The 21,804-nt window shown below is 46.5% G+C and overlaps 1 protein-coding gene across 1 annotated transcript; it reads right to left on the bottom strand.

The window, feature by feature from the left end:
* Nucleotides 1-1,597: 1,597 nt before the first annotated feature.
* Nucleotides 1,598-16,073, bottom strand: dhh (desert hedgehog signaling molecule). The gene is made up of 3 exons (XM_088911596.1): nt 15,200-16,073; nt 3,509-3,770; nt 1,598-2,888 (listed from the first exon to the last, which is right to left on the bottom strand). The coding sequence occupies exons 1-3, from the start codon at nt 15,503-15,505 to the stop codon at nt 2,041-2,043; spliced, it is 1,416 nt and encodes a 471-aa protein (XP_088767722.1). The 5' UTR covers nt 15,506-16,073; the 3' UTR covers nt 1,598-2,040.
* Nucleotides 16,074-21,804: the final 5,731 nt, after the last annotated feature.

Below are 21,804 nucleotides of genomic sequence, written 5' to 3'. Positions count from 1 at the left end.
ACTCTTTCTGTGCGCGGCACCAGTAGGGGCACAGCCCATACCCGACCACAGGTGCCATCTGCTTCCTGCCCAGCTGAGCACAACTTTTGGAAAAAGGACAGGAGCACAAATCCTTCACAATCAAGAAAGAAACGTCACTCCACCTGCAGTGTGGCGATTGTGAATTATGGCCCCAGAAGGTTGTCTTTAAGAGGAATTTGAAGGCTTCACTGCTCTACTGTTCTATTCCTAGAGCAAATAAAAACAAGAGCTATCCTTGCATGGTGGGCAGGGCTGCAGGAGTCTGTGTCACCCTCCCTGTTCAGTCTCCCCATAGTTTTCCCCTCCAGTGATCTTGGAATGTAACAGATACTTTAGGTATTTGACATGTTTTACTGACAACTCTGTAAACATCAGACATCCAAGGTAAGAAGCAACAGGAAAATCCAACAGAGCTGCTCCCACTTTGTATCCCAGCTTATGTAGGGATATTCCTTGGAGCCTGGTCTCTCAGCAGTACCTGGAATCAAAACACTTTTCTCAGCTTCTTCATTTTTGCACCCATCAAAATTTGGGCTTTCTAATTGTGTCCTTACACCTTGTTCCTGCAGATGGACAATAGGGAAGAGACAGATATGCTCCTCTGATCCCCCATTCTTCTTCTGAGGTGCAGAGAGCTCCACAGTGCCCGACAGGAGAGTGACAGATGATTGGAGGAGTGGTACTTTCTGCAGTGATGTGACTGCAGACCAGCAGGAGCCTGGGAAGATTTAAGTCTTCTCATCTTTTAGACTTCAGAGATCCCTGCCCTGACTGATTAATCCTAAACCTAAGACATCCTCTGCTAATTGTTCAAGATGTGTCTTTTCAACCTGGTGTTTTATCACAGATTGCCATCCAATTTTCTTTGTCTTGGAGTGGGATTAAAATTCCCCATGGTGTGCCAAGGTGTTGGTCATTAAAAAGGAGGTGTGAAGGCATGATAAGACTGGGGTACTGCATGTATGCTGGAGTAGGGGGGGGGGAACTAATGAAGGGCAGAGTGGTGCTGTTTTATTAAGAATAATCCTTCATATGTCTAAGAAAATCCATCCATCCAATTTCTAACCACTTTATCCAATAAAGGGTTGTGAGGGAGCTGGAACCTATCCCAGCAAGCAAAGACTGCAAGGTGGGATATACTCTGTACGGGTCACCAGTCCATCGCACGGCAAACACAGACACAAACACGCACACAACAGGGGCCAATTTTCCCAAAAGCCAATTAACCTGCCAGCGTGTCTTTGGACTGCCAGAGAAAAACCATGTGAACACACAGAGAAAATACAAAATCCACAGAGACAGCACCCCAGGTTTGGGACTGAACCCAGGGCCCCAGTGCTGCAAGGCAGCAATGCTAACCACTGCAACACTGTGCCAACCCTATTTAAGAAAATAATTAGGTAAATTGTTTAATTGACTACTCAGGTTGGACCAAAAATCAAAAGACACAGGACTCTGCAAGAAGTGAATCTACTGTCCCTGGTCTACATTTCCTCATGACTCACACTCTCTCAGGGTTATTTGGTAACAACAACCAAAATGTTAAAATGAAAATAAAAGACAATAGAAACATTAGTTTATTTCTTAAAAAATTAAATAATTATAATTTTTTTAATTGACACTTTTTTAAACACTAGGTATTACAAATAATGTGAGACCATCATTAAAGTTGAAGAATTACAATAATATGACATACTGTATATATTATCATTCAGAAAGTATAAAAATAAAGCTTTTGGTTGGTACTAGCCCAAATTCCAATATCTTTATGACAACAAAGGTAATACCTGGCTGGCAGTATTTGTACTCCTTCTTAACGTAAAACAGCCTCCGGCTTTTCCAGCCACACACTTTACTGTGAGAAATGGAAATCGTTTTGCAAACCCTGGCATCAGGACCTCTGAACTGGACAGTCTTGCACGGGCGAGTCTGTGGACAAGGGTAAATTGCCAGACTCTGCTCAGACAGTTTAACGCAAGCAGTTCCAGTGTTGCTGTCCAGCTTGTCATATGGAGGTGTTTAGGAGTGAAACTTCTTGGGGTCCAGCAGCATGCGCCCCAGGACGTGGAGCAGCCTGGCATACCAGTGGACCCCCGGATCTGGGTCTGCAGGCAGCAGACTTGGCTGTGCCCTGCTATTCTGAAGAGTCTGGTTTGAGCAGGTTTGATTCCAGCTCTTGTGTGCCTTTATGTCATCTGTGAGCTGGTAAATCCCGAAACCCAGTCCCTGGCTGAGGGAGAGCAGAGTGCCCCGAGCTGCGTATTCCCTGGGGCTGGCCCTGCTCCAGTGTGCCCTCAGGGTGCTCTGGTACGTCACGAGCCCCAGTTCCTGGGCAAAGGCCAGAAGGACTCGTAGGGGTGCAAACACCCAGTGCGCCAGGCTGTGGTCATTCAGTTCTGCATAACAGGACACCAGCACCCCATCAACAAATAGGGTGCCATGTTCTGTCAGTGGAGCATACACCCCAACATCTTCCTCCAGGGAGACAGAGAGAATCTGGGAGGGGTGTAGCTCTCCACCCTCACTCTTCACCAGCATGAACTTTCCTGGCGTGGCCTCACTGGCGAATGAGGCCTGGTACAGACTCAGGTCCAGAGTCCGCTTGGAGGACAGGAAGAGCAGGTGGGAAGGGGTGAGCCGGAGTCGGGTTTCTTCCTTGGTCTCCAAGACGATGAAGCAGGCTTTCCTACCTGCATCCCGGTCCAGAAACAAAAGGACCCGGCTAGGAACCAGTAGGCCTGCCTTGTCAACAGCCAGGACATGCATCCCTGAGGATACGGTTGACAGAGATACCTGTCCACCCCCAGCCAGGCTGACCTGCGCTGAGCCAGGAAAGCAGCCCCCCTTTTCCACAGTTACGGAGTGGTCTGAGGGGGAGAAGTGGGAGAAAGAAAGGCGAGAGAAAGCAATTCTTACTTTAGTTTCAGGAAGAAACACAATCTTCTCAAACTTCTCCCACATACCTGCAGGACCAGAGTACCAAGACTGGACATCCTGCAGACACACCGACCCCCCCAGGACCAGGACTGGACACCCCGCAGACACACTGACCCCCCAGGAGCAGAACTGGACACCCTGCAGACACACTGACCCCCCAGGACCAAGACTGGACACCCTGCAGACACACTGTCCTTGCAGGACTGGACACTCCTGAACTAAACAAAGAAAAATAGCGCAACCAGGACCCCTTAACTTCCAGTTCTGAGGTTTATCTGTCCTCAGTTGTGTTTCTCATTGTACATTGACAGTAGGCGACTCTCTGCAAAGAGGGCTGTTGCTTAAGTCTAGAACACTTTCTGGATTTGAATCATTAGCAATAGCACCGTGTAGGTCCTGATGGAGTAGTAAAAGCAGTAAAGAGATCTTTAATAATACTGTAGTCTCCATCACAACCCTGTTCTTTATAACATATCAGTCAGTAAAAACCTCTGTCTGTTTCCTCCACTCTAAAACCAGTCCCGTCTCCATGGTTACCCCAGGTCGTTACCTGACTTGACGGAGCAGTGGACGTGTGACTTGGACTCATAGTAGACCCAGTCGAAGCCGGCCTCCACCGCCAGCTGAGCCAGCGTGCCATACTTGCGTGGGTCCCGGTCAGAGGTGGTGATGTCTACGGCTCGGCCCTCGTAGTGGAGTGAGTTGGGCGGGTGGTGGCCGTCCTCGTCCCAGCCCTCTGTGACACGCAGCCTCACCCCAGGCCACTGGTTCATCACTGCGATGGCCAAGGCGTTCACACAGTCCTTGCAGCGCTGAGAGAGAGAGGTGGGCAGAGAATCAGTTCCAACAGGTCAGTCACATCACTGTTCATATAAGACTCTCTGGCTGGAGCATGACGCGCTCCGAGCGAATAACCAGTCTGTCCCGTGTGAGCTGCAGGAACAGCTGGAACAGGGCATGGCCTGATAGATTCCTCAGGGATCTGAAGTATCCACAGCCCAATCCCATCCCATTCTTGCAGCAGGACACCCTTCAGCTGGGGTTGTGAGGATGTGGTGGTGTGTGGGGACTGAACTGGACAGGTCCACTGGTTCCACTGGTTTCCAGCAGGAGTGAGATCTACTCTGGCCAGGGAAGGTGTTAAGGACTAGACAGGTTGCAAATGAGAGGAAGCCATTGTCCTTATCTTGATCATTTGGCAGTTATTAAATGAATTTAAACTTTCATGAAATTGCATCTTGAAGGGATGCCAAGTCTGGGCCTCCATCTGTTCTCCATCCTAAATTAATTGTCTTTTTGTTTTAATTGTGTCCCCATGTCCTTGTTTTCCTACTAGGTCTGAAGTACACCTCTGGTTTGACACTCTCTATACTCTATATATTTGGATCAGATTTGCTCTCAGACTGAAGTCTGTTTCATGAGAGCAACTACGCCTTCCTTGCCACAGAGAGAGTGCATGCATTTGACTAAGGAGTTCATAATCATTTGGCCAATGAATGAACACACACACACAATATAGGCTTATGTGTCTGTTTTTTCCGGTAAGGATGTGGCAAAAGACTGTGACTTTCCTCTATTTCCCAGGTAAGCATTTGAGCTGTGTCCCTGTAAAGAATTAACCAGCCTACCAGCCTGGCCTCTCAGTCTCGTCTTGTGTGCAGACAGCAGGCAGTGGCCCCTGTCGCCAACTCCTTCACTCATTAATGGAGATGGGGAGGTGGTGAGGAGCCCCGAGCCTCTACACACCAGCCAGTGAGACAACTGGCTATTTTCTTAGTCTGGGAACTTTTATTTGAGAAAAGCAGAATGTGACCTAGTGGATGTCAGATCAGCAATGGCAGCAGCATGACTTTACAGTGGAAATCAGAAGGGGGATATACGGATGTGACCCCCTGATCCCTGCTCTCATACAACAGTGCAGGTTGCATCTGGTGTTTGGTTCAGTTCAGTTTATTGTCAAATAAGCAATTCATTGCACTTATGCATATGACAATAAACTGAACTGAACTGAATAGCAGATTCAACCCACAGAGATGTCCCGCGCTGTTGATACTTGCAGGAAAGCAGGGTTCAGGGGGCACTGTTAACTAATGCTGCTGCTATTGCTGATCTGCAATCCACAAGGTCACATATAATTTTTCTCAAATAAAAGTTCTCAAACAAAAAACATAAAGCTTATTATGATTTGTGCATTAGGGCTGCACAGTGGTGCAGTGATTAGCATTGCTGCTTTGCGGCCCTGGGGCCCTGGGTTCAATTACGGACCTGGGGTGCTATCTACATGGAGTTTGCACGTTCTCTCCATTTTCACATAGGTTTCCCCCAGATGCTCCAATTTCCTCTCACAGTCCAAAGACAAAGGCCAAGACCAAAGGCTTCCTGGAAAATTGGCCCTGGTGTGAGTGTGTGTCTGTTTGTGTGTGTCCTGTGAAGGACAGGTATCCCATCCAGGGTGTACCCTGCTTTGTGCCCCTTGCTTGCTGGGATAGGCTCCAGCTCCCCCCCACCCTGAATTGTTAGAAGCAGCTAGAAAGTGGATAAATGGATTTGTGCTTTACATTGCACAGATGCCTACCAGCCTGGCCTCTCACCGTCTTCTTGTGTGCAGACAGCAGGCAGAGGCCCCTGTGTTAAATGTCTACTTTGTTAAAGTCTGTGAGGCATTAGATAGAGCAAACAGGGTTTGCATGTCTTATGTGCCTAAATGACCACAACACCCCTTCCATTTAACTTCCACATGTCCTAGATACCCACCTCTTCCCCTCCTTTTCCATCGCAGGTATCCTGTTCTCCAGTTGGTGACTTCATATTTTAACTGGGTGCTCAATGTTAGATATCAGTAACCACACCATCAGAGTGAAAAGGTGTTAAATTGAAATACAATTATACAATGTCTTGTTAATATTATGGTACACAGTAAAATACAAAATATTTTTGTAGTTGGAATTACTCCAATGTCATGAAAAACAATAGATTTTATTGACACCAAATACTTAAAACTCTCACCAAATCACCAGCTCTCTAAACTTAGCTACAAATTCTCTAAGCTGGATACACTGGTTTAAAATGTTAAATACTGGTGCAAAAACTCTAAATTGCTGGAAGAGCACCAGAAATGGCAATTGAATTAAATCTTACTTCTCCTCTTTCCCAAACAGGTGTGTTACTCCCTGACTGCTTTGTACAGTACCCGCTAACTGCACTGAGCAGGCCTGCCTCATTCATAATACTGAGCACTGCACACAGCGGATTTTAAAACACACACTGGGAAAGAACAAAATGCTTAAACACACAGAACCAGCCCAGGGGTGTGTGCCCAGGAGAAAGTAAGAACTAGTGAACTCCTGCAGTCTTCCTTAATATGGACTTGACTTGAGAACCAAAACCCTTTCCTTGATGACCACAGTGCTTTGGTGTGTACTTCCTTATATCCGCTGCTTGTGTTTAATGATGCCTAACATAAGCTTTAGCATCGTATGCTTGATTTCTATAATAACAAGAACTCCTCTTGTTTCTGCTTATCTTATGGATATGAGTTAGTGAGGTCAGGTTGTCAGCTCAATGTGACAACTGCTATGTCACAACTCAATGTGACAAAGGATACTGGTTTCACCTTGCTGCTCTTCTGCTATCTAACTGCAAATTGACTGGAAAACACATGCTGTTTCTGATGTTTTAGATCATTGTCTGCAGCAGCAGAACTCAGTACAACAGCAGCACCGACATATCTCTGTTCCTTGCACGTCAAGTACTTTATACCAACCCTGCTGTGGAGCAGTGAGAGGGGAAATACCTGACTCTAAACCCCTGGACTGAGAGAATAATATCTTTGCCCCAGACAGACAGGCAATATGATAATCCTGTCTAGATGAGGTACAAGCATGCACTACTCTCTCCACAGCAGGCACAAGTATCACAGGATGTTCTTAAAATGGAAGAAAGTAATCTGTGTGATATTCTAAGTGAGTGGCCCAAAGGTTACAGAGGATCAGAAATGACTGCCAAGCTTTTCTTTTGTTAGTTGGCGTAGTTGGGTGTAGCTCATTATTCTTAGTTGGGTGTGGTGGAAGGTTAGACCCTTGCTGACAAACTCTGCTTATAAATGTCATGTTTTCACACTGGACCTAGACATATCCCACGATTCTTTGCAACAACTTTGTGATGTAAAATTACTGGGAGTCTTTTCTCTGGTGTAGATCCAGTCAAAACAATGACCTGTACAGCACAACTGGAACAAAATACAGACAGGCACATTGGCAATTGGTTCCCATATTAGTTACACATGGTTTAAAATAGCAAGGCCATTCACAGTCCATTTTCCACAGGTGTTTTCTCACACTATGTCTTTTCTGGGGTTCTGAGTATCTGTGCAGCCAGGAAAAGTGGAGCAAACCTAAATAAAAATCAGTCCTTGCAGCAGAAAAAATATTTCTGATGTAGCTAGAAGAGGGTTTCATCTTTTCTTCACATTTTAATCTGATTTTTTGGTCTCCAAAACACAATTAAATAAGCTAAATAAAACATCTGAAGACAACAGTAACCACTGTGCAATGTCAGTGAAGAATTACTAAGTATTTCTATGCACTTTGGTGACATCAGCCAGGCATTTTCTTTTTCAGTAGGAAAGAATCCTTTATCTTCAGTTAAATTGTACCACCCCTCCCCCGAAACAATGAGTCAAAGAACAAAGTCATTGTGACTGGCTGATACATTTCCAGTGCTGTTTCGCGTTGGAATTTTGCAGGGAATTTTCAAGGTCGGTCGGAGTTGTTTTTTTAACGTGTTCGCACCCTCTCTAGGCTTCTTAATCAGTGGTTCTTTCCTCTTTTGCACGCTGGTAGCCGGGGGAAGCTCGGCGTGCTAGTGTGCCTGTTGGCAGACAGACCCATGACACCTCTTCAAGCTGTGCAGTGGAGTGAGTGTGGCACTATTTCACACACACAGTTTTTCAAACAGCCCTTAATGTGTCTGCTCAGCAAGGTACATGAGACCCTTTTTTAGCGTGGGTATCATAGAATCATTGGAAATTTAATTTGAAAGATTGACACACTGACACCTGGAGATCTACAGTCTACTGATCACCTCCTCCACACTCCTGTTCACACTGACACCTGGAGATCTACAGTCTACTGATCACCTCCTCCACACTCCTGTTCACACTGACACCTGCAAATCTAGTCTACTGATCACCTCCTCCACACTCCTGTTCACACTGACACCTGGAGATCTACAGTCTACTGATCACCTCCTCCACACTCCTGTTTACACTGACACCTGTAGATATAGGAACAGGGAACACTGTAGCAGGTGCTGTCCTTTGAGCTGGTGAAGCAGTTCTCACACCTATCCCTGATTTGCTGTGCAGTGGGGCAGCTGCTGTTGAATGAGTGCAGTAAAGTCAGTAAAGTACTCTGGGATCCTTCAAGATGAAATATGCATATTAAAGTATTAATATCATTACATCTTCCAAAAATCTCTGTGCACATCTCTCAACATACATCCAAACAGAAAGGGGCTTGAAGTTTGAGGTCTTAAATCAGTAGGAAACAGATGTTAATATGAAGTAAGCAGGACTGATATTGCAATAACGACACAACTTAGAAAACCCAACTGTCCAACTGCTCCGAAAGGCCTTAGCCTTAATGCACCATAGTATTGCCAGCCCACGATGGCTATTTTTTAAGGCTCTGTGGCTAAGGAACTGTGCCTGTGGCTGGTAGGTTGCCAGTTCATATCCCGCAGCTGGCAGAGGAATCCTACTCCGTTGGGCCCCTAAGCAAGTCCCTTAACCCCAAATGCTCCAGGGGTGCTGTATAAATGGCTGACCCTGCGCTCTGACACCCAGCTTCTCTCCATGTCTATGTGTCTCATGGAGAGCAAGTTGGGGTATGTGAAAAGACAAATTATTAATACAAGAAATTGTTTATGGCCAATAAAGTGATCTGACATCTGACAAATAAAGCAGTGCTCCCTAAAAGCACAAATGGGCTGATAGTCCATTCATTCAATGCCAGTTTATCACTGAACAGCAGTGTGCATATGTTCAACAGAGGACAATTTCTTTAAAAAAATCATGCCTTTTGGTCTTAGTTAGGCAGAAGTTGTATCGAGGAAAGAACCAGTTTGCCGTTGCCTACTATTAAAAGTTTAGTTCTGATACAGAAGTGAGTCAGATGGTACAACATCAAACCAATCCTTTGAATACTTGTTACTTTTCTTTAGTGTGTGTGCTTATTCTGCTCAGAAGCCTGCTGAGCCCTTGGCCTTGACTGCGAACAGAGCAGTCATGGCCTGGTTAATGATCCTCACACTGGCCCAGCCTGCTGTTAGCAGGGTTGTCAGTGGAAACACAAACTAAGGTGTGGCAGCTCTCTCCCTGTTCTGTGTATTGTTAACCGTATCCCACCGAAAAAAGCCCTTTTCCTGCAGCCGAGAGCTGACAGCAGAGTAAATAAGAGAGAGGAGATTGCAAGCCTGAAAGAGCGAGCCTGTGAAGCGGGGAGAGAGGGAGGGCGGGCTGGAACTGCAGCAGGGCAGGCAGTGAGAGGCAGATGGAAGGAATGTCAGGCCGGGAAGAAGGGAATGCGACAGATGAGAAAGCGAGCATGAAGGAGAGAAAACAAACAGGGGGGCATTTCTCGCACTCTCGTGGAGAGGCGTTTCATTGTCGGGACAACAATAGGGGCTTTTCCGATCGCAGAATTACTTCAGCGGGTGGGAATTTGGGCAGTCAGACCCCGCAGAGCATCCAGTGGCACAAAGAGCCCCTTTCACTGGGCACTGAGAGGGCACAGAGTCCCAGCCAGGGGCAGTGCTGAGAGCAGCACCTCTCCTGGCACTCAAAGAGCAGGAGAGTAGCACATTGTGGTGTCAAGAAACAGTCAAACTCAAACAAAGCCCACAGAGAGTTCAGGCACAGCGTTTCAGGCCCAGGGCAGCCCACAGAGAAGTTGAGAGATTTGCCCATGGTTGTCCAGTTGGTGGAGACAGAGGTCCTTTCCTTACAGTTTGTCCACCTCAAACTAGGAATGAATCATTATTAAACTATCCCCCGGCTACACAGCACAGAAGCAGGGATATATCCCTGGTTGTCACTGGAATGTTATATGTTCATATGTTATATGAATATTTATAATAGAGAGAGACACCCCCTTCACTACCCATTAAGAACAGAAAATACCCTTTCTGCAAAGTCAGGTATGGGTCTACGCCTTCAGAAGCATATTGGACATATCAGCACTGACAGGCTGAAGGAACTGAGTCTCTTTAGTCTGAAGAGAGTGTCCTGCACTGACAGGCTGGAGGAATTTAACCTTTTTAGTCTTGAACAAATAAGACGATGAGGAGACCTGATCCAAATATTCAAAATCCTCAAAGTCACAGACAACCATGAACTAGAGGACACAAGAGGACACTATGTAGAAGTGGACTTAAAAGTGAGCGCGGGAGGCACGTCTTTACTCCAAGGGTTGTGCGAATCATGGCTTTGAGGCTTGTTCCAATGACTAAAGCTGATACTCTGGCTTCCTTTGAGAAATGACTGGGTGAGATCCTGGGATCAGGTACCTAATAATTACCAAACAGGCTGGACTGGCCGTATGTCCTACTCTTGTTTTTAACACTCATTTGTAAGTGTTATTATGTTCTTATTGAGAACTGTCAGTGTCCTTTCCCATTAGTGACAGAAAAGCATCTGGATTTAACACTTGCCAACAGGCCCCGGGAGTGGGAACTGCTGTCAGACCTGGACTAAGAGAGCAGTAAATGGAGACTTGTGCTTTGATTTGTCTAAATCTTTATGGAGTTTAAAGGTCTCAAGAACGTCTTCAAGCTGACACTGAAACAGCAAGTATGTTTGCAAAGTAAAGCTGTGCCTGTCCTACAGTATCACTACAACAGCCACTTTCATTGTAAAATGGAGACCCGTCACCTCTCAGTGCTGAGGCTGTCATCTTCTCGGCAAGCTGTAACACAGACCTTTATTGGAACCTCAGACAGATTTTTCATCTTTATTGTGTTTCAGCTGTGGCCCTTAAAAAGCTGGGAACAGAATTACCAGAATCTAGAGTGTAACTTGTAGAATTAACCTGGACGGTTTGGTTTTAGAGAAGTAGCTTATTTGCAAGTTTCAAATATTGATGCTGGAGTCTCCCAAGTGGCTTAACCTGTAGAGTGCAGGTTGAGTTCTACAATCACAGGTTTGAGCCTGGCTCAAGCCACCACCCCACACTATGACTGGGATCCCCCAAGGGGGGACACACAACTAGCTCAGCCCCGCTTAGCAGAGGGTGAGACTAGTCAGCCAGGAGTGTTTTGGCTCTTGGAGACAGAGTGTCCTCTGCTCCTGGACGCTGGCAGACACGCAGTATTCTTGTTGAGGGGTGTGCCTCTCCTCCAATCAGCACACTGATCCTCCAGTAGGGGGCGGTGCTGCTTGTGCCATGTGACTCAGAGGTGGACGGGGCAGAGGAGTCTGTCTGCACTTTCTCGTCATGCCCATGTGAGATCTGAGATGTGGAAAAAACACAACTGGCTATTACAAATTGGTCTATAGGAATCTAAATGCATTTATAACCATTGTTATTGTATTTCTGCATTGTGAAACACCTAACTGCCTTCAGAATCACACAGGTTAAAAACGGTCACTGGACATGGTGAAAGATACTGGTGTGGCCCATGTTTGTGTCACTCAGTCAATATCAGAAAACACACGGTGTGTATAACTTCACTTTTCCAGTCTAACTAATTCTAATTTGGACTGTCTCTTACCAGTACAGCCCAGTATAGTTTAGTCCAGCCCATCCTTGCCTATTCTAGAGAAGCCCTGCTGAGTCCAGTTCAGCCTGTGTTTTACTGTGTAAAATTGTGGTTTATTGTTAGTTTTACTGTTCTTCCCATCAAGATAACAGAATAAAATTATACTGATAAGGTACTTCCATACCAAAGTTGAATCTGAGGTACTAACAGTGTTTGAATTGGCAGTACAAAATCCTGACGTGAATCCAGCTGGGGACCTATGGATACCATAAGGGTCCTGAGAATTATAACTGTTGTACAAGACATTCAGTACATAATTCTGCAACAGTACTCTAGTCACTCTCTGGAAAAAGATGGAAAGCAATCAATGATGATGGACATCTTATTTTTGTCATATAATTTACACTGTATATTAAATGAGTGTGTTAAAATAATCATTTTGCATTGTTTTAATGAAAAAGCATTTTTGTTCTAGAAGAGTTATAAGCTAAACAAAATATGCATTCACTGAAATAACTTCAACTGTAGCGCAGTAACTGACATGTGGAAAACCAGCGGTCTCTCGAAGACATTCCAGAACACCCGACACAAACACTCTTCCTCACCTCCTCCGTCAACCTCCTCCTGCCCTGTTTTCACAAGAACACAAGGAAGGTCACAAACAAGAGGTAAAGTCTTCCCAGTTTGTTCCTTACACTTATATACCACTTGTATATAGCACCACCAATGTGCAGCACCCACCTAGATGACGTGCCATTACTCTCAGCACACATCAGCTATCAGTTGGAAGGAGAAATAATGAAGTAATGAAGCCAATTAATAGATGGGGATTATTAGAAAAAAATGTACAAAAAATGTACCCCTGATAATGCTCCCACAAACCCAACACTACTGATGGTTACCAAAATGGTAATCCGCCGTGTAGCAATCATATATGTTGAATCTGTTGAAGTTAGGAATAATATTTAAGATCTGCTGAACTGGTCCCTTCTAACACTGGACTGAGGCGCAGAGAGCACAGAGCTGCAGCCTTCCAGACACAGCTGCACACAGCGCAGCCGAGTGGAACTACAGGAATACCTTGATTGTTTGGCAGTAGAGGTTCCTGTTAAAGATTAAGAAGAAGGCATGTGCAGCAGCTCTTTTTCTTTCCATCACACTTCACCCTGAAAACCTCCAGCAGGAGAGAAAGACCAATCCAGGTTCCTCCTCGTCAGCAAAGGGGAATGGGAAACAATAAAACCGATGCGAACGATCGCCCTGCCCCGCCTTTTGCAAACAGCGAGAAAATATGCCACAATAAAAGACATTCTCTGATTTATGGAAAAGCACCATGGGACAGCACAGTGGTTAACATTTATGCCTTGGGTTCAGTTCCTGGGGTGCTCTTTGCGTGAAGTTTGTATCTTATTCTTGTGTTCGTGTGGGTTTCCTCCTGGTGCTCTGGTTTCCTCCTACAGTCCAAAGACTGGCTTAATTGGCTTGTGGGAAAATTGGCCCTGGTGTGAGTGTGTACCCTGCGATGGACTGGTGTCCCATCCAGGGTGTACTCTACCTTGCGCCTACTGCTTGCTGGGATAGGCTCTAGCTCCCTTGCGACCCTGTACTAGATAATGCAGTTAGAAAATGGATGGATGAAAACACACCCAATAGACTGTTTTCTAATGGAAATCAATTGCAAAGAGACCCAAGACCAAACCCCCATGAGTTCTACAAAGGGAGCGCCCTCTTCAGACAAAATGAGTGCGCATGCTGGCTTACCAGAACCCAGGCACCTGGTGGCATACTGGAAATAGTGATGAGACATGAAGGCACACAGTTTGCAGGGCATATGTTGTGAACAAGGAAGTGTTTGTCTACCTGCCCTGGCTGATTAATAACCCAGCACGCAGGAGGTAAAATATCACATCCGCCGCAACAAGGCAAGAACTGAAAACCAGAGGGGCAGCCGGGAAAAAGATTTGTTCCCAAAAAGTGCAAGACACCTGATCGCCAAGGCATTGGATTTAACGACACAAGGTTTCAAAAACGAAACTTTTCCACAATTCACAGGAATTCTGTTGAAGCCCCCAGCCTGCCTTACTAAGACCGAACACAGAGCTCTCCTGGGAGAGAGTGAACCACACTCCAGGGCCAGCCAGTAGTGTGAAATCATGACTCCATTCCACTGGCTTCTGCTCAGCTGATGATCTCGATGGTGTGGGCTGGTAGCACATGTACAGGACACCTTCTCTGGGCTTTTACAGGTAATAAAGTGACCATCCACACAATGCACAAACTTATAATATGGCAGTCCAGGGAACACCTCAGATTCTAACTGTACAGCTGTACAGCTACAGGCTATACTGGGAATGGCAGGCTTTTTTACAGTCCTTTGAACCGATGAAGGAAAAAGGCAAATATTTAAATCACTTTACTGATTTATTCATGAAAACATTCTCAAAAGAAGGCTTCAAGCACAAGACATCCAGCTCATACAAACTGTAAAATCTGGGATGGATGGCACTGCTGTAAAACTGGAGTCTTATTGGTTGCCCTGTGTTTATTCCAATGGGAACTGAAGACTGGATAAGGAGAGTTAGGAGAGGTGCTTTTTCTGAGCTTAGTGGAGGATTACTGTGCTGCAATCCCTTGACAACTCATCAAACACAGGAATGACTGAAACTAAAGGTATCTGGTCTCTTCGCTCTCACTCCCTGTCTCTTGGCGTGTCAGCTGAGCGTCAGGGTGGGGGTCAAGTGGTGAAGACTGCCAGTGAAATTGGAGTGTGCTCTTCTTCTTCACTCTCTCGAAGTGACCAGCCCCTGAGAAAGCCTCCTCCTGTCCCCCTTCGCTTTCTGAAAGGACAGGGGACTACAGCAAAACCTTTGAGGTGTGCTGTTTTTGTCTCCTTTATGGGCAGTGTGTGTGTGTGTGTGTGTGTGTGTGAGGGGGGTATAACAAATCCATAATCCTTCCAAGCCTTTGTCAACTCAAAGAACTTGTTAAACAAATACATTCTTCTCCGTTCAGTGCAGATTTCTCTGCTTGATCTGGCCTGCATAAATCTGCTTTGAGAGGAGATTGAAATGCACTGACACAAACGTACTTAAATTGTCTTGGGGACCTCCCTTCCCTATACTTTCTGAAGAGACCCTGAGCCTTCAGACACCAGTTTGGCAATCAATATCCTACACCATCTCAGACACCTCTATGTAAGAGCTTGATAACCATCACACTCACAAAAACATCCATGCAATAGGCAGGCACCAGACAATGTTTTTCACGTCAGGGTGAAAAGAAACACACAAGGCTTTTTTTTTCTAGCGCAATATTTTAAAACCGGCCTTTGTTAACAAAAAACCCACCTGTCGATAATATTGACTTAACGCAGCCCTAATCAGAGCGTGTAACGCGCATTCATCAGAACATTACTCAAGGTGCGGTCCCTGAGCGCCTCCGGTATGGACCTGAGCCTACTGGAGCGGGCTCCTCGGACTCTCACCTTGGTCATGAGCCGGTCGGCGGACGTGTTCTCCTCGTCCTTGAAGATGATGTCGGGGTTGTAGTTGGCGACCAGGTCCTTGAAGCGCTCCGAGCTGCGCGTTATCTTGCCCTCGGCTCTCCCGCTGGCGCCCAGGTTGTTCTCGGAGAAGTTGGGGACCGAGTGCTTGTAGGGGATGGGGGTCAGCTTGCGCATCTTCGGGCGCCGGCCGTGACCGGGGCCCGGCCCGCAGCCCTGGGCCAGCAGCCAGCCGCAGAGCGAGAGCAGGCCGAGCCGGACCAGTCCGGGACCAACCGTCAGCGGCATTGGCGCGAGCTCCGGTGACGGGGCTGGCGGCGCGGGGACCCAGTCGCGGAGCGTCTTAGCCCACCGCACGAGCTCCCTCTCGAGCTCCCGCTGCCATTTGAATCGGAGGATCCGCCAACGGCCACTCCGAGTTACCGTCAGCGCCTCGTCCACATCAGCTCTGCACCTTGCCGTCTAATATCACCGGCGCTTTGATCAAATTCTCTGGTTAATGCCTAAAATAACGTATCTGACATCCCACCTCTGATGTTAACCAAGGTTTTAAACTCCCTGTCAGTATAAAAGAAATCCAAGCCTTGCTATAAAGCTACCTGTTTCAGTCTAGCAGTAAGTTCTTTCAAATTCCAGTTTCTTCCCTTAACGTTTACTAAACTGCATTCAGTTTTGTATCATTCATTTATTTCCGAATATGTAAGATTTTTTTAATTCATTAAATAAAATTAAGTTTATCTTAATTGGTTGATTCCTTTACAAATTTTAATCAGACCTCCGCACAAACCACTTAATAAATAGCAATCTCACCACCCTTCTCTTTCACCTGGTTCCTGATTTATTCTGCGATGAAGACATTCCCGAAACTTGAAAGACATTTTATTTCAGAGTAGCCACTCTGCCCTTTCCGCCAGCTCTGAGTCTGAAAAGCGCTAAACCCGTATAAATAAATAACGCATTATGGTCAAGCTGCCCTTCAAATAAATATAAGTCACACCCTGGCAGGAAAACTTTGTTCTGTCACTTAGTTGTTATTTTGTTAATGAAATCGGCAGGTTTCGCTTAAGCGCCCAGGATGGGTCAGACTCCGCCAGAAGAAACAGGTGTTTCAGCCTCTCGTCCAATAGTCGCTCCTCTTCTCTTACAAACGGCTACCTTTTTAACTCCCTTCCCGGTACAACAACCCAGTCCTTTCGGTCGCTTTATTTAACTGCTTTTATCTGAGGCATACTTGAAATTAAATTTTTCGTCGCGTTAATTTTATTGCCCTGCCCCATCCCACCCTTCTCTGCTCTGTGGTTAGTTCCCCATCTCTCGCTCAGCCGCGCAGATGAGGACTCTCTGCTGTCCTGGTCCCGGACCCCCGGCGCTGCTAGCTGAGCTGTCCCGGCCATTGGGTCTCAAATACTGTCCGCCGGCTGAACCTCCCTCCTGCGCGCTCCCGCGCCCGTTTACACGCCCCCTCCGCTCCATTCCGTCGCGCGTTCTCGCTTCGAGCGCGTCCACACATTCTGCGCCAGTTTAATCGCCCAGATTATCCCCAATTAACCGTATTTTTATTCTGGCTTTTCTTTTTCTTGAATTAATAATTAAACATATAATAATTATGCTTATATTATTTTAATGTAAATATATATTATTCATTATTTTAAAAACAATATTAGAAATGCTTATCTTAATTTTTTTTTTTGCTTAGAATTGTGAGTTAAATTTACTTATCGATGAATATTGATCTGATATTTTTAAGCTGTGCACAAAGTCAGGATCATTCGGGCTGCGGCAGAAACACTGTTGTGTGTTTTTTAGGATATAAACAACACGTGTGAGATAGAGTCATAGAGTGAACAGTAGTAATCCGGGGAAGGTGTTCTGCAGTATCATGAATGCCTGAACACTGGCCTTCCTTACCAAGCACAGTGACCTCAGTAAGAGTCAGATCGCCTTCCTACCCAACTGACGCACATCTGATCACATTTACACCCTACGCACACTTATAAACACACACGTCCACTAGGGAAAAGAGGACAAATATTTGCCTGCTTCAAAAAGCAATTGATTAAATTTGGCATGAAGGATTGTTTTACCAACTTCCTCAAAGTGGCTTAAGTGGTGTACAAAGTCCATGACGTAATTAAGTCAATTTACTCGGAGAACAGGTGTGCAGTGAGAATTAGAAACAAAAGGACAGAATTCTTCACTCAGGGTCGTGGGGTGAGACAGGGCTGCAGTCTGAATCCAGCTGTTCGATATCTCTATCAATCAGTTAGCAGAGGTGTGGCAACAGTCTGAGCTCTTGGCCAACACTGTTCAATATCTCTATCAATGAGTTAACAATAGTGTTGGAACAGTCTGAGCTCCTGGCCAACACTACACAACACTTCCTGTTCTACACTGATGTCCTAGTCCTGCTCTCACCCACAGACAGGCCTGGCTGCCCAGAGAGGACAGGCTGAGTGTCCACAGCCTGGCCATAGAAACTGGACACAGACAGACCTGGCTGTCCAGAGAGGACAGGCTCAGTGACCACAGCCTGGCCATAGAAACTGTACACAGACAGGCCTGGCTGCCCAGAGAGGAGAAACAGAGACAGAGACGCACTTTCTGCTGCACTGTGACAAATACTCTGGGATCTGACAAACATTCTTCCCTAAAATTCCCTATTGGACAACATAAATTAAAAGGCCAATCCCAGTTTTCCCACTCCTGCCAGAATCCAATCATCTTCCTATCCTACTGGAGGATCAAGCTCAAAAGAGCTACAACACAGTATGAGATCTCCTGTCACAGCCTGAGGGACAGAGAGTGAGCTTCTCTGTCATAATGTCATAGTCATGAATGTAAATGTTTTGCTGTTATTGCTTTGGCATGACTGTAATTTGAATTAAACAGTATCCTGAATACAAGAATACTGGCCTTCCTTACTGAACACAATGTCCTGAGTAAGAGTCAGATTGGCTTCTTACCAGATCACCGCACATCTGATCACATTTACATCCTACACACACTGATAGACAAACACTGTGCTGTGATGTGGTTGATTGTAAATTGGGGTGCTCTAGCAGTGCTGTCCTGAGGCTGGCTGGTGTCAGCGTGGCTCGGGCCAGTGAGCCTCAGGACCAGCTGGCTCTTGGCTCTGCAGGGCCTTGTGGTGGTAGGAGTTTTGGTCGCTGCTTTTTAGATGTAGCCAACACTTTTTTTTTCTCTTTTGTATATTGATTAGTAATGTGTATTGGCCTAATTCGGCCCTGCACCCGTTGTTAGGTGTTTTTCTCTGCACATGGAGGATGTTTCTACAGAACTCTGAGTGGAGAGTTTCTATGAGGTTTTTGTCCTGTTTAGTGTACCCCTGGTCTGTGAGGGGACCCCACACTTCACTGCCGTACAGGGCAATGGGCTGGATTACACTTTCAGATATTTGGAGCCAGATTCTTGTTGGTGGGTTGCGGTTGAAAAGCCCCATTTTTGTTGTGTAGAAAGCCCTGAGTGCCTTCTCCCTCAGTGCCTTCCCTGCCCCTGGAGACGATGCTGGGGGAATGGACGTCTGGTGGACCCTGCTCAGGGTGTTAGCACTGCGACCCTCACCGGGAGGAAGAGGTTGGAAAACGAGGTGAGATGTTTTTCGCTGCTGCATAGTGATCTTAAGCCATATCACTGCAGGAACGAAGGGATTTGCTGTCGCCCATTATTATGAATGCAATACAGGTGAAAAGGAAGCAATCTGCTCCAGAAATCAGCTGTGCTGACATCAGAGTTTGAAGGGGTTAAGGGTGATATATATACTTGTGCTAGAGATGCCTTTCAAATAGTAGATTTCATTGGAAACTCCTCCCTCAGTTTGGTGTTCCGGATGTCCACCATCGAAAGCCACAGCCCAGAGCAGTAAGGATTATTCCTCACAGATGAGGTCATTCTGCAAAGCACACGTCTCTGTAGTCTTGAGCAGAGCATACGTAAGGAGGTCATCTGGTACAAATGTTCAAAATCCTGCAAGGCTGCCGCACAGCCTAATCCTATATGTCTGGGCACTAAAGAAAACTAGGAGGGAGTGCGCTTTGGACTCAGAACCGAGTCTGTCCTGTACACAAGGAGAGGCGGAGGTGTGGAACAATCTCTGCAGGCATGTTGCTGATGCTGAACCCCTTGTATATCCACCTTCTCAAGGTCCAGTGAGTGGGCTGGGTCACTACACTGCATGCAGGAGAGAGCAGGGAGGCCTGAGGCTTCCTGCTGGATTAGGCTGTGAACTTTCCTAAGAAGGCAAACAGGAAAGCCACTGTCTGTCTGTCCCCACCCTGACCGACAGACAGACACCCCCAGAGATTAGTGCAGAGTAAGGGGTTGTATTGGGGCTGGCGGGTGTTTCCAGGAAGGCGCAGTAACGAGTGACCTCTGAACACTTCCTGAACTCTGACCCGTTCCTCTGATTTATAGGCCACTCCATTTTTGAAAGTTGTCAAGATTTTGGAAGCAAATTGGGAGGAAATGGCTTCTGTCCTTTTTCTATTTTGTGATTCTGTTGTCCTTCTCCTTCAGAACTGCCCTGTGTCTGGAATCTATTTCTGTTGTGTGTGTGTATTGGGGGGGGTCATCTGTTTCACCCACGGTGGTGAAGAAACAGAGACTGTATCTATGCAACTACACAACCCATATCTACACAACTACACTAGTGAGGGGCAGGAGGAGAGAGAGAGACAGTTAGGGGCAGAAGGAGAGAGAGAGAGAGACAGTGAGGGGCAGGAAGAGAGAGAGAGAGACAGTGAGGGGCAGGAGGAGAGAGAGACAGTGAGGGGCAGGATGAGAGAGAGAGAGAGAGAGAGAGAGACAGTGAGGGGCAGGAGGAGAGAGAGAGACAGTGGATGGAGATGGAGGCCAAGATGGAGTCAACAACGAGATGCTGAGACACAACAGCTCGAAGTTGCAACAAGCTCTGCTCAAACTCTTCAATCTCTTCATGACAGCCGGATGTTTCCCCGAGGCCTGGAACCAAGGACTGAGCACACCCATCTATAAGAGTGGAGATAGACTCGATCCCAACAACTACCGGGGCATCTGTGTGAACAGTAACCTGGAGAAGGTATTCTGCAGTATTCTCCAGTAATACTGGCCTTCCTTACCGAACACAATGTCCTGAGCAAGAGTCAGATTGGCTTCTTACCAGATCACCGCACATCTGATCACATTTACACCCTGCACACACTGATAGACAAACACGTCCACCAAAAAGACAAAGGAAAATTTTTTGCCTGCTTTGTTGATTTCAAAAAAGCTTTTGGCATGAAAGTTTGTTTTATAAAATACTCCAAAGTGGCATAGGGGGCAAAGTGTATGACATAATTAAATCAGTGTATTCAGAGAGCAAATGTGCAGTGAAAATTGGAAACAAAAGGACCAAATTCTTCACCCAAGGCCATGGGGTGAGACAGGGTTGCAGCCTGAGTCCAACACTGTTCAATATCTATATCAACGAATTAGCAGGAATGTTGGAACAGTCTGCAGCTCTTGGTCTCACACTACACGACACAGAAATCAAGTTCCTGCTCTATGCAGATGACCTGGTCCTGCTGTTGCCCACAGAACAGGGGCTGCAGCAGAACCTGGCACTGCTGGAGCAGTACTGTCAGACCTGGGCGCTGACAGTCAATCTGGACAAGACCAGAGTTATGGTTTTCCAGAAGAAAGCCAGACCTCTGGGAAACAGGTACATATTTACCCTCAACAACAACACACTGTAGCACACATCCAGCTACACATATCTCGGTCTCACCATCAGCTCTTCTGGGAGTTTTGACCTGGCAGTGAAGGCACTCAGGGCTTTCTAAGCAATAAGAAGGAGAATGACCATCAGAGTGTCACCCTGGTCAATACGGTTTGTACCTGGGCCAGACCATCAGAGTGTCACCCTGGTCAATACGGTTCGAACCTGAGCCTGACCATCAGAGTGTCACCCTGGTCAATACGGTTCGAACCTGAGCCGGACCATCAGAGTGTCACCCTGGTCAATACGGTTCGTACCTGAGCCGGACCATCAGAGTGTCAGGAGACATCAGTCTGTCAGTGAAGAAACCGAGAGACATGACATGCAGGGCATCAAGATGAGACTCTCAAAGATAAATCTGCCCAAATACTGGCTGTGTAATCCAAGCGACAGGCTATGTAAGAACACTAATTGGTAAAATTCAGCAGTACGCCCTGACGTCTCACACTAGCAGTGCAGGAGAGCGGAGCAGGCAGGCTGTGTCCTGGTCACCTGCCCTGACTGGCAGTGTTGTCACTCCCATTCCAGGAACACCAGTGTGGAGCAGGCCGTTGGGCCTGGGGGGGGGCTCTATCACTCGGTTCCATTCCTGAATCTTTAATTTGATTATTTATATATTTCCCCTCCCCCTCAGGATGGGAGTGCAGAGCTCTGAATAGCTCGACTTCCTGCTCAATCAGAGGTGACTCCCGCTGTGCAAACGAGACCTTTCCTGTCATGGCTCCCTCAGAGGGCTGTCAGCTGTGCAACCTGGAGCTGCGGCTGTGCCCACCCCACACACCTCATATACTGCACACCCCACACACCTCTTACTACCCACCCCACACACCTC

The sequence above is a fragment of the Atractosteus spatula genome, chromosome 1, assembly GCF_055471065.1.
Source record: "Atractosteus spatula isolate fAtrSpa1 chromosome 1, fAtrSpa1.hap1, whole genome shotgun sequence".
NCBI classification, from domain to species: domain Eukaryota; kingdom Metazoa; phylum Chordata; class Actinopteri; order Semionotiformes; family Lepisosteidae; genus Atractosteus; species Atractosteus spatula.
This window is presented reverse-complemented; position numbering and strand designations above follow the sequence as displayed.